Source organism: Bos taurus, chromosome 24 (assembly GCF_002263795.3).
Source record: "Bos taurus isolate L1 Dominette 01449 registration number 42190680 breed Hereford chromosome 24, ARS-UCD2.0, whole genome shotgun sequence".
NCBI classification, from domain to species: domain Eukaryota; kingdom Metazoa; phylum Chordata; class Mammalia; order Artiodactyla; family Bovidae; genus Bos; species Bos taurus.
Genome location: NC_037351.1, coordinates 25,980,008 through 25,993,796, shown reverse-complemented (window position 1 = coordinate 25,993,796; position 13,789 = coordinate 25,980,008). Strand labels below are relative to the sequence as shown.

The window sequence follows — 13,789 nt, the reverse complement described above, 5'->3', positions numbered from 1 at the left end:
TTCTTTTCCAACCCAGGTATAGACCATGACAACCATCTTGGATTAAACAGATAGTCAAAAACATAGTCTCTATCATAAAAACCCAAGTTCACTCATCTTTATCATTTATGGAAATTTACCCCAAATGAGTGAGTATATAATTGATCAGATGAAATGCCGTATTGTAACTTTTACTTATGTTTTTTATAATCTTCTCTTAAGGTCTATTTTTATAATGTATACATAGTATGTTATGATGTTAGCATATTAGTTGAGGTGGAGGCTAGGGCCTTGAGTTTCACAGGCTCACTCTTTATTGATGAATTTAAAACACAAGAGCAAGAATTTAAAGCGCAGGAAGAGAAAAACAAGCAGCTCAAATAGTGAGTTATTGAAATCAACCAAGATCTCCAAAACAAAGGAGCCTGGGGAGATGGGATAGGGGGTTGACATGGTTCTGGATCTAGCTCAGTGGCTCAGAATGTGTTTATTTGAGATGGCAATCAAAGCTTAAGTCAAGCACTTGCATTGCAAAAAGAGAAACCAACTAACAGAGCTTACACTGCAAAGGTTCATATTAAAAAATGATTTACTGCTTGGAGAGTATGTTCAAAAGGGTTTTGAGATCACTATTTTAGGACATTTCTTCACAAAATAGGTTCTAGAATTAAACTTGGAGAATGATTGCGAATCTCAGTAAAAAAGACTCCAAAAACCATTGTTTGGACATTTATTTAGGAAATAGGATAAATGTTTTATTTCCTAGTAAAAAAGACTCAGAACAAACCTATCTGAACCCATCTGTTTTAGGGAGTTGAATCCCTTCAGCAAGTTCAGAATAATGTAAAAAAATTAGAATAAAATTAGATAATAATCTAATAAAATTAGAATAATCTAAACCTAAAAATCCTGAAAACAATAGAGATCCTTGATGATGCCACTAGGTCCATGGCAGACATCAAATTATATGAACCTTGAAACTGAAACCTCCAAGTTTTGAATTAGTGATACACTGAGACCTCAACTGGGTGGTTGCCAAGAAATTAAGCAATCATGATGCAACCATTGTTTGCAATTAAACAATTATTGTTTGTATTTAATTTTGATGTGGAAACAAACAAATTTAACTCCAAGATTTCCTTAAAAATATGTCCTATATTTATATTTTATTTCTAGAAACTTGCACTCACCTGCATCGAACGCAATCACAGAAACATTGTATTGGTTGTTTTTTACAAATGTTGATTCTCTATCTAGCACTTTTACAGTTTTCAAGTCACCAGTGTATTCATTAATTTCAAACCAGTTATCTTCATCTTGTATCTTCTTATACCTAGTTTTCAGAAATCAAATGTAAAAGTTCAAACCAAAGAGTGGACATAAGCTCAAAATCTGTCATTCTGAAAAACACATAGAATGTTCCCAAATCCGAAATCAATCATCAACCACAACTGGAGCTTCCCAGTGGTAAAGAATCTGCCTGCCAGTACAGGAGATGTGAGTTCCGTCCCTGGGTGGGAAGATCCCCTGGAGGAGGAAATGGCACCCTTATCCAGTATTCTTGTCTGAGAAATTCCATGGACAAAGGAGCCTAGTGGGCTACTGTCCATGGGGTCACAAAGAGTCAGATTCTTCACAGTCCATGGGGTCATAAAGAGTCGGACACTACTGAGCGACTGAGCGTGAGGATGAACATCACAATTAAAAAGAAGAAAATTCTGAAAATATCTTACCTTAAGCCCTCGCCAGTGCCCCTTTCCGGGTCCACTGCTTTGTATCCAAGGAGCTCTGTGCCTGCGGGGAGGCAGTCTTCACTCTGAATGACTTTTACTGGTGGCTGGCACTCAGGGCCCTCATCATGGTCTTTAACTTTAACAGTGACAACTGTAGTACACATAGTCGTAGTAGTTTTTGAGTTTACTGCCTTAGCGAATTGTGCTTCGTTAAGTACACCAATTTGCAAAACAACTTGGCGATTGACTTCATAGTTCAGTGGCTGTTCAATAAACACACTTGAATGAGTCAATATTTAACACTATACACAGAAGACAAAAGTATGATTCTAAGTTTTAGCACCAAAGGGAGAATCATTATGTATAAAATGTTACCAGAAGTTGCAGCTCATGTATTAACAATGAATAATCAGCTTCCTATAAGCAACAAACACTACCAAGTGCAAAATTGTTTATTTTTAAGATTCAACCAATTTATCTTCTTGCTTTCCTTTGGGAAGTTCCTGCCTCCATTATTTTTTTTTACAAGTTTGAATAGGAATAAAAATACAGAATATTCGAATGAATTTCAATGGGCAGTTTCTCATTATTTTATTATTTATCAAATGGGGTAACAGTGATAACTAAACCAGCAAAAGTCCCTCTAAGCTAAGTATATAAAATAATTAGATAGACTGTAACCAAGCAGGACCCTATGGGGCCTTCCTAGGGCAGGCCCTTGTCCCCCATATCCTCTGCTTTAGCTCTTTCTGAAGTACCTAGATAATGGCATGACACCTGGCACACACTTGCTGAGTTCTTTTAAAGGTGTGAAACCCCGCCCCCAACCCACCAAATGGAAGATGTTAACTCCTTGATGACCATGAGAACACAGCTCCCCCGACCTAAAGACTGATACTGTTAACTCCTGTTACCTCACCATCAGCCAATCAGAGCACTGTGCACAAGCCGACCACATACCTGGAATGTTCCTTCCTCACCTTGCCTTTGTAAATGGCTTGTTGAAACCCTTAGGGGCTTCCCTGGTGCCTCAGAGAGTAAAAATTCTGCCTGCAATGCGGACCTGGGTTTGATCCCTGGGTTGGGAAGATCCCCTGGAGAAGGGGATGGCAACCTACTCCAGTATTCTTGCCTGGAGAAATCCATGAACAGAGGAGCATGGTGGGCTACAGTCCATGGGGTCACAAAGAGTCGGACACGACTGAGGAACTAACACACACGCACGATAGGGGAGTCTGGGGTTTTCAAGCACAAGTCAGCCACTCTCCTTGTATTGAAACCTTTACAAGAAAGCTGCACTTTATCACAACTGAGCGTCAGTAGATTGTCTTTACCATGCAGGAGTGAGTGGACCCAAGTTGGGCTCCGTAATAAGACCACTAGGACATGAGACTTGGCTATAATGGAGCGGTTACTGTGAGCGTCTAAATCAAAAGACATAATTGTATTATCAGCAGCACCTTTTCAAAGTACATTATATTTGGGTTTGTTTGTTCCTGAAGTGAATAACTAGAAAGAATCTACAAACAATTAACAGTTAGAGACTAAATCTACCAAAATACAAAAAAAAAGAGAGAACCAAACCCAGAAAAAAGGTCCAAAAATTTTAAAAAGAAAGAAATAGAGAAAAAAAGATAGAATAGGTAATATTATAATTAAAGGACATATTCTAAAAATTTCATGAGGAAGGCAAAATTTATGCATATCCCTTCTAAGAAAATACACTGTCTCTAAGAAATTAATATGGAAAGTTGTAAGAAGTTAGTGAACATTGCAGGTAGAAGGTCTCAGAAAGAAACCAAGTTGAGTTAAAGTGAATATTCTCTGAGCCAGCAAATGCAGTTAGATTTTTAAAATCCCAACACACTTGTTACCTCAAATATAGGAGAATTAATGGGAATAGATGCTAAATGTTTAGTAAATAGTCTGTCTTACAAAATATATTGTAGAGTGGTAAAACTATAATGTGAGAGTGAAGAGAATCGAAAAGTCAAGAGGTTAATTTCAATATTGATTTTTCCATTTCTCTCTGTCTTATACTTCATAAGGAATTAGATAAATGGGTGTCTAAGACCCCTTCTAAGGTTAATATCTATCAGTTTAATATTTCTCTGCCTTGGTTTTCCTCATGTATAGAACAGTCAGTTTTGTACCAACCACCTCTTTTGTCTAAGAGAAAAGGAGGATAAAATAATAATAAAGCTCATGTATGAAACAATATAAATCATTTCAGCATTGCATTGCAACAACTCTAGTTATATACATATAAGAATTACTATATACATATATATATATATAAATATTTTTTACCTTGACAACACACAAGACCGCTTCATTTGTATTTGGGTCTGTACTAATTTTGAAGGTTCCGTTTTCATTTCCCTGTAGGATCTGGTACACAGCCCTCGAGTGCGGCGTGTTTGGCAAATCATGGTCATGCACCGCCATTCGTAAAATTTCAACATCAATTCTGTTTTCTTCTACTTCTACAGTATACTGAAACAATTGCCCATTGTTATTATAAATTCATAGTTTTAATGATGTAATTTTCTACTCAAAGTTATTAAAGAAAAAGAAAGCAAAGTGATATGGAAATGTGCAAACACGCAGTGGGAAGGATGTACACATTTAACGCATAATGCTGTTTCAAATCTTGGCCATTCTTCATGCCTTACCTTTTCAACTTCCTGACCAACGAAGGCCTGTCTAGTCAAAGCTATGGTTTTCCAGTGGTCATGTATGGATGTGAGAGTTGGACTATAAAGAAACTGAGCACCAAAGAATTGATGCTTTTGAACTGTGGTGTTGGAGAAGACGCTTGAGAGTCCCTTGGACTGCAAGGAGATCCAACCAGTCCATCCTAAAGGAAATCAGTCCTGAATATTCATTGGAAGGACTGATGCTGAAGCTGAAGCTCCAATACTTTGGCCACCTGATGCGAAGAGCTGACTTATTTGAAAAGACCCTGATTCTGGGAAAGATTAAAGGCAGGAGGAGAAGGGGACGACAGAGGATGACATGGTTGGATGACACCACCGACTCGATGGACATGAGTTTGAGCAACCTCCGGGAGCTGGTGATGGACAGGGAAGGCTGGCGTGCTGCAGGCCATGCGGTCTCAAAGAGTCGGACACGACTGAGCGACTGAATTGACTGACTGAGGTGATTTTTCTAATTCAAACCCTCAGATCTAGCTTTAGTCTGAACCTTAAAAGCAAAATGGCTGTCTGGGGAGGCCTTACAAATAGCTGTGAAAAGAAGAGAAGTGAAAAGCAAAGGAGAAAAGGAAAGATATAAACATCTGAATGCAGAGTTCCAAAGAAGAGCAAGAAGAGATAAGAAAGCCTTCTTCAGCGATCAATGCCAAGAAATAGAGGAAAACAACAGAATGGGAAAGACTAAGGATCTCTTCAAGAAAATCAGAGATACCAAAGGAACATTTCATGCAAAGATGGGCTTCATAAAGGACAGAAATGGTATGGACCTAACAGAAGCAGAAGATATTAAGAAGAGATGGCAAGAATACACAGAAGAACTGTACAAAAAAGATCTTCACGACCCAGATAATCATGATGGTGTGATCACTGACCTAGAGCCAGACATCCCGGAATGTGAAGTCAAGTGGGCCTTAGAAAGCATCACTACCAAAAAAGAAAAAAAAAGAAAAAAAAAAGAAAGCATCACTACCAACAAAGCTAGTGGAGGTGATGGAATTCCAGTTGAGCTATTCCCAATCCTGAAAGATGATGCTGTGAAAGTGCTGCACTCAATATGCCAGCACATTTGGAAAACTCAGCAGTGGCCACAGGACTGGAAAAGGTCAGTTTTCATTCCAATCCCAAAGAAAGACAATGCCAAAAAATGCTCAAACTACCACACAATTGCACTCATCTCACACGCTAGTAAAGTAATGCTCAAAATTCTCCAAGCCAGGCTTCAGCAATATGTGAACCGTGAACTTCCTGATGTTCAAGCCGGTTTTAGAAAAGGCAGAGGAACCAGAGATCAAATTGCCAATATCTGCTGGATCATGGAAAAAGCAAGAGAGTTCCAGAAAAGCATCTGTTTCTGCTTTATTGACTATGCCAAAGCCTTTGACTGTGTGGATCACAATAAACTGTGGACAAGTCTGAAAGAGATGGGAATACCAGACCACCTGACCTGCCTCTTGAGAAACCTGTATGCAGGTCAGGAAGCAACAGTTAGAACTGGACATGGAACAACAGACTGGTTCCAAATAGGAAAAGGAGTTCGTCAAGGCTGTATATTGTCACCCTGTTTATTTAACTTATATGCAGAGTACATCATGAGAAACGCTGGGCTGGAAGAAACACAAGCTGGAATCAAGATTGCTGGGAGAAATATCAATAACCTCAGATATGCAGATGACACCACCCTTATGGCAGAAAGTGAAGAAGAACTAAAAAGCCTCTTGATGAAAGTGAAAGTGGAGAGTGAAAAAGTTGGCTTAAAGCTCAACATTCAGAAAATGAAGATCATGGCATCCGGTCCCATCACTTCATGGGGAATAGATGCGGAAACAGTGTCAAACTTTATTTTGGGGGGCTCCAAAATCACTGCAGATGGTGACTGCAGCCATGAAATTAAAAGACGCTTACTCCTTGGAAGGAAAGTTATGACCAAGCTAGATAGCATATTCAAAAGCAGAGACATTACTTTGCCAACAAAGGTCCAGCTAGTCAAGGCTATGGTTTTTCCTGTGGTCATGTATGGATGTGAGACTTGGACTGTGAAGAAGGCTGAGCGCCAAAGAATTGATGCTTTTGAACTGCATTGGTGTTGGAGGAGACTCTTGAGAGTCCCTTGGACTGCAAGGAGATCCAACCAGTCCATTCTGAAGGAGATCAGCCCTGGGATTTCTTTGGAAGGAATGATGCTAAAGCTGAAACTCCAGTACTTTGGCCACCTCATGCGAAGAGTTGACTCATTGGAAAAGACTGTGATGCTGGGAGGGATTGGGGGCAGGAGGAGAAGGGGATGACAGAGGATGAGATGGCTGGATGGCATCACTGACTTGATGGACGTGAGTCTGAGTGAACTCCGGGAGTTGGTGATGGACAGAGAGGCCTGGTGTGCTGCGATTCATGGGGTCGCAAACAGTCGGACACGACTGAGCGACTGATCTGATCTGATCTGATCTTACAATATTTACAGTCTAATACTCCTCTTTTTGAAATACATAAATGCTTTCTATCAAGATATTAAACCTTCAGTTACTTAAAGATAATTATAAATTGTATTTTTTAAACTTTTAATTCACAAACACTTTAAGGAAAAAAATTTGCCCTCTTTGAGAAATGAAATCATAATTTCTCTCCCCTAACCCCCTCAAGAAATATGGTTACAGAAAAGGACATTAAAAAAGCAGTAAATCAGAACATTCTAGAGATGTAAAATAAATTCATAGAAAGATGATAGCCTAATAGCCTTTGGAATACAATAGCTCTAGATTCTTTTTTTTTTTTTTTTTAATAATAGATATAGATTTGAATCCCACATTTTCCTCTTATATGGTCTCTTGGTATGAGCGCATGGGCAAGTTACCTAACTGAACTTTCATTTCCTCCTATGAAATATAAGATTAAACATATCCTTATAAATTACAAGGATTAATGTAAAAAATTACATGAATGTGCTTCTCACTACAGGTTTTCTCTTCTTTGACTTGTATTCTGGTATAGGTTAATGAAAATGTGGAGATTACTCATGAAAAGTTCAAGGAAGAATCATTTTCTAGAAGTATCATCCAAAATGTATTTCTTGCATTGTGTACTTCCTAAGTGAAAGTGTCCTCATATATAACCCATATCTACAGAGCCTGTGTACAGATGGCAGTGGGCAACCTATACTATCGAGCTCGCAGCAGAGCAGAAGATACAAGCTAGTCCCTTGCTCTCTTATGAAGATGACGTGTAAAGAACACAGACAAATGCCCTCTTTTCCTTCACCCTATAAAAGGAATTTAAATCCAAAGAATTTGATTCCAAAGCTTGGTATCCAAGAAACACCAACTATATGAATGAATTCAGGGCTAAGAACCTGATGCAAATAACTGATTCATTAGAAAAAAACCCCGATTCTGGGAAAAATTGAAGACAGGAGAAGAAAGGGAAGACAGAGGATGAGATGGTTGGATGGCATCACCAAATTGATGGACATGAGTTTGAGCAAGCTCCAGGAGTTGGTGATGGACAGGGAAGCCTGGTGTGCTGCAGTCCATGGGGTTGCAAAGATTGGACACAACTGAGCAACTAAACTGTACTAACTAACTGTAAGAGAGTAGTTATTTTCCTTGCATCCTGATTTTCCTTGCATCCTAGCACTGACTATTTCTACAGAAATCATGTTTTTCTGTGGATGTTATTTGTAAATGGTAGCTATTAAAACCAAAATGTATAATCTCATGGTGCTACCAGATTCTAGATTTGTTCTTTGAAGATGTAAATGAACCTAGATAAATGAATACATGTATATACTCACAGAAGTTTCTGTAAAATATGGTGCATTATCATTTTCATCCTCAAGAGAAATAGTAATTGTTCCTGTGTTAAATAAACCAAAAGGTTGGCCCCCCATGTCTCGAACTTCCATTATTAACTTATACGTATCACATTTCTGGAAGAAAGGAAAAAGATACACTGATGAACACATATTTCTCATAACTTGTGAGTCTCATAGCCATGTCTCAGGCTTTGATTCTTTCACAAACGTTCTTTTTTGATTAAAAAAAAAGAAGCCACCATAAATGCAAATAAACAAAAGATATTTCAGTCAGTACAATGAAAAGCTGGTGTTTCTGATATAGTATTTTAAAAAGTAAAGCTATTTTAATATCCACACGTCAAACCAAGTCAACCATCTCTGAGACCTTGTATCTTCCCAGATCTCTGTAGGGACAAAGGAATAGACCTGAGAAGATTTACACACAGTCTATATGGAAACATTCTTGGAGAGGTGGCCACCAAGAACCTTATTGTAACTTCTCTGGGAATTCATGATCAGTTTAAATATAGTTTAGTGATTGAGAAATTAAGTAATTCATTACTTCTCTATCCAGTAAAGGTGTGGTTGTGGTGATGACACCTGTGTCTGGATGTACAGTGAAATGTCTTGGATTGTTTGGAATTTGCTGCAAGATTTTGTACTTCAGACGAGTATGTAGAGTGTCAGGCTCATCGAGGTCTATTGCAGTCACTTTTCCCACTGAAGTTCCTGTTTAGAGAAATCCAATGTTGTCAACAACTTAAAGTAGTGATCTAATTGAATTACAAACAAAAATAAAATCAACGCATGGCTGTGGCATATTCTCCCCTAAAACCCCCAGGTTGATTAATTTATCAATAAATAAGCCTGCCACCTGATGAGAAGAACTGACTCATGACAAAACACCCTGATGCTGGGAAAGATTGAAGGCGGGAGGAGAAGGGGACGACAGAGGATGAGATGGTTAGATGGCATCACTGACTTGATGGACATGAGTTTGAGTAAGCTCCGTGAGTTGGTGATGGACAGGGAGGCCTGGTGTACTGCAGTCCGTGGGGTCACAAAGAGTTGGACATGACTGAGTGACTGAACTGAAGCATGCATACATGCTCAGTCATGTCCGACTCTGTGACCCCATGGGCTGTAGCCCTCCAGGCTCCTCTGTCCATTTCTCAGGCAAGAGTACTGGAATGGGTTGCCATTTTTTCCTCCAGGGGATCTTCCTAACCCAGGAATTGAATCCACATCTCCTGCAACTCTTACTCAGATAGGCAAATCTATTTTATCACTGAGCCAACTGGGAAGTGACTAAATGCTCTCCCACAGCTTTAAGCTCCCCTTACTTGGAAACTTCAATTAGGTGGCTACCACTGATAATATGATTTGTATTCTACATAGGTAAGAATATCCGCCCCACCCTTGGGAACAAGGGTGCTCAAATTCTTCCTCCTAATCTAGTCCATGACCATTTCTGGATGAGACCTTCTCTATATATCTTGTTTCCTTTATATTCAACTTGATAATGTTAAAGGAAAAGACTAGCTTTGCATATGATAACAAAGGTTTCATGCTTTTATATTTTAATAAATGTGCTGAATCGCTAATACATACGAGACAAACATTACACAACAGTCTGAGTGTCATCTGGACAAGCTTTATGGCTCAGAAATAAAAGTATTAGTAATGCTACCTTAGCAAACCATTTCTTGTGGAGAGTAACATAAAGTATGGGCACAGAGTGACAACAGAATGGAGAAGGCTTAGACACTAAGAACATATCTTGTGATTTTTAAGAATAAATTAGACTTGTTACACCCTTTGGTTTGATGAAGTCACAATCTTGGCTGCTAAGAGCATCAGACTAGTTAAAAAAAATTTTTTTCAATTTGTTTGGAAAATAAGCAAAGTAAAGGAATACATATGTTATAAGCCTGATCAGCATTTCCATACCATAATCTATTTTTGAGTCCTTGAAAAGGTATTGTGACTTTGTAAATATTCAAAAGATCTATTGCTTTATAAATACATCATGGACACCTATGCACATGATCAAAATAGAAAATATAAACAGCATTTATCTGCCATTGTGGATTAATCTAACAAAGTTAGAAACTTTGTGGATCAGTTAGCAGCCTTCTACATGTACCTAGAAAATTAATACAAAGACTTTGACTTTGAAGAGCCTATGATCTTATAAGACTACAAAGTTTTATGTAGATTATTTTTTAAAATATTTATTCATTTAACCACACTGGGTTTTAGTTGTGGCATGTGGGATCTAGTTCCCTGACCAGGGATGGAACCTGGACTTCCTGCAATGGGAGCATGTAGTTTAAGCCACTGGACTGCCAGGGAAGTTCGTATGTAAAATACCTTGAAAGTCAAACATTTAAAAATGTTTTGCCTAACCCTGCTTAAAACAGTAATAAAGAATTCAACTGAAGCAAAATATCTCATATTTTCCTAAAACATGAACTTACCAGTTCGGCAATTCTCAGGCACAGTAAAGACGGTCAGTTTGTTTTCAAAATATGGGGCATTATCATTGTCATCTTCAACTTTGAATACTAGGGGAAGTGGATACTCAGGTGCATAACCATCTGCAGTGGTCGCATAGGCATAGATCTGAAAGGTAGATGAACACCATCAGTTGATTCTTAAATAACAAATTTGGCACAAAATTGAAGTTAGCAGTTGGGGAAAGTCATAATGCTTAAAAAAAAATCATTGCCAAAGGTCTAAGAATGTATGCAACAGAGAAACAACACAGCTGCACAGTCTCTGCCTGCCCTCCAGCTTCAATCCTTTCTCATTGTTTTCCCATCAAAGACCACACTCTAGCTCAATGAGGCTTCTCTGGTCCCCGAATTAACTGTGCACTGTTCTCCTTGTTAGAATGCATGTAGACTTCCTCAGGTCATGCTAATGACAAGTTTTTTTTTTTTCCCTAAAGTTTGTACAAAATATGATTCTAGTTATTTGTAGACTTATATATGGACAACAAAGGATGAGATGGTTGGACAGTATTACCAACTCGATGGACGTGAGTCTGAGCAAGCTCCCGGAGGTGGTGATGGACAGGGAAGCCTGGCATACTGCAGTCCATGGGGTCGCAAAGAGTCAGACACGACTGAGCAACTGAACTGAACTGATACACATATATGGAGAAGAAAATAGCAATCCATGCCAGGATTCTTGCCTGGGAAATCACATGGACAGAGGAGCCTGGTGGGCTAAGTCCATAGGGTTGCAAAGAGTTGGACATGATTTAATGACTTAAGAAATAAACAATATATATCAATGATTTCTGGGTGATTCAATTATGCTCTTTTCTCTCTTTACCTGTATTTTCTCATTTTTTCTATCCTTAAGATGTATTTCTTGTGTAGTAAAAATGTTAGCAAAATCATATATGCATTCTAAACTCTATCTCAAAAGGATATATCTTGACCCCAAATGCAATAATTTAATGCCCTTTCTCTTTAAATACCATCAGATTATTTTTGAACTCTTCTTATGTAGTATATGCATAGTCAGTCTTTGGTAAATGGTTGTTGAGTTAAACAGATTTTCTCCACTGACAGAAACAACTAAAGCTGCCCAGAGTGAACTCTGTGTGAATTCAGTTCTTCACCATAGCTAACTTTCTTGATTCCCCTACTGTAACCATTTTCTACAATGAACCAAGATTAAAACCCCAGGTATCTAACCCCTCCCTCTTTAGCCTTATGTTAGTCAATTGCCAGACTCTAGAGAGTGAAGCATTTCTGTGCACTAGGTTCTTGAGATTACAGCATTTCTGTGTCTCTTTATTATTCATCTCCTCTTTTCTATTTCCAAAGCCACCATCCTCATTTGACCCCAAATGCATCCTATCAACTTTCCTGTTATATTGTACATACATGTCCAACCAGTTCAGTTCAGTTGCTCAGTCATGGCCGACTCTTTGCAACCCCATGGACTGCAGTATGCCAGGCTTCCCTGTCTATCACCAACTGCTGGAGCTTTCTCAAACTCATGTCCATTGAGTTGGTGATGCCATCCAATCATCTCATCCTCTGTCGTCCCCTTCTTCTCTTGCCTTCAATCTTTCCCAGCACTAGGGTCTTTTCCAAAGAGTCAGTTCTTTGTATCAGGTGGCCAAAGTATTGGCCGACCAACTTTCCAACCAATGTCCAACAAATTTCCTATAATTTTCCTAACTGACCTTCTCCAAACTATGTAGCTCTCAGGAGTCAGACGCATTTCCATAAAGCACAATCTTAATCATGATATTCCTGAATAAGACTCTTCTGTGATCTCACCATTATCTACCAAAGTAACAGAAAATCCTCATTGCTGTGTTGAAAAGCCATATTTCATCTTCGCATGCTAACCTGATGGGGAAGACATTTCTACTTCTAATCTCTAGAAGAGAAGTTTTTGAAATAACCGTCCATGTTCCCTCTGTTCCCTTTTTCACTTTTCCCCAAACAACCTCCAGCTGGGCTTTTTCAGTAATAAAGCTTATACTTCGGTTTCCATCAGTCTGATCCCTGTATCTTAATAAATTCCGCACTAAGGGATACAGCAGTGTATTATCACCACTTCACCATTACCATCATCACCTCCACCACCACACTTTCAGCCTTCCTATCAAACCCTCCCTCTCCCTTCATATTTGATGTAATTTTTCTCTCTTTCGACTGCTGTCATTTTGAGACTCTTGGCTAGAGGAAGCTCTATAATTGTTTTATGTCCCTATTGGTTTCCAATTTTTTTCAGAGTTGAAGCCTGAGAGTAAGAATATTTGTGTGACTAAAGCACCTTGTGTGACTAAAGCACAGTGCCTTACATTGAATAATTCTTCAATAAACAGCTTTTTGCATATAATTCCATCCGTCTTTCTTTTTTAGGAGAACAAACTACCCCCAAGGGTTTGCCCTCTGTAAAAACTGCCTTACAGGACCACTTATGACGAATTTCTGTACCTCATCACATTGGCAGTAAAACATCTCCCCATCTAACCTAAGTCCATCCTGCTGTAATTTACATTACTTTTTGCTAGTTTTTCTCCTCAATGGAAATGATCATCTACTTCTTACATTTAAAATGATCATCTACTTCTTACGTTTAAAATGATACGTCCCAATGTTTAAAATAAATATCATTATTTGACATTCCACTGATTTTTCAGATGTAGTGATTTCTAGTTTTATTTTTCACTATTCATGTGCTGAGCATCTCAAAAAAGATGATTTAAACTGGAGATTCAGCTAACTTTAAACTACAGCCTGGATCCCTAGGATAATTCACGTATGCTCAGATAATAAAGAAACTATAAATATTTTCATAGTTACTACAGCAACAGTTTCAAAAAGCTCAATGAAACTAATGACTTTGTAGGCTAGTTCCCATAATTCTATATTGAAAGCAATAATAATATATTTAAATATTGCTCTATTAAGTATAAATAGAATATTGTATTTTATAATTAGTCATATTTTCAGCCGAGTTAGAAGACTATTATTTAAATTTTATACCATCGACTACAAATTTCCAACTGGTGACTCAGACGGTAAAGAATCAACCTA

At 38.3% G+C, this 13,789-nt stretch overlaps 1 protein-coding gene across 2 annotated transcripts in view; it reads right to left on the bottom strand.

The window, feature by feature from the left end:
* The window catches only part of DSC1 (desmocollin 1), a 38,886-nt gene that overhangs the window by 15,430 nt on the left and 9,667 nt on the right, over positions 1–13,789 (bottom strand). For both annotated transcript variants that reach the window (XM_005223952.5, NM_174044.1), the window contains 6 exon segments: positions 10,697–10,841; positions 8,779–8,945; positions 8,214–8,348; positions 4,023–4,208; positions 1,713–1,975; positions 1,170–1,312 (listed from right to left, as the gene is read on the bottom strand). In XM_005223952.5, the coding sequence (XP_005224009.1) occupies positions 1,170–1,312; positions 1,713–1,975; positions 4,023–4,208; positions 8,214–8,348; positions 8,779–8,945; positions 10,697–10,841 (1,039 nt within the window).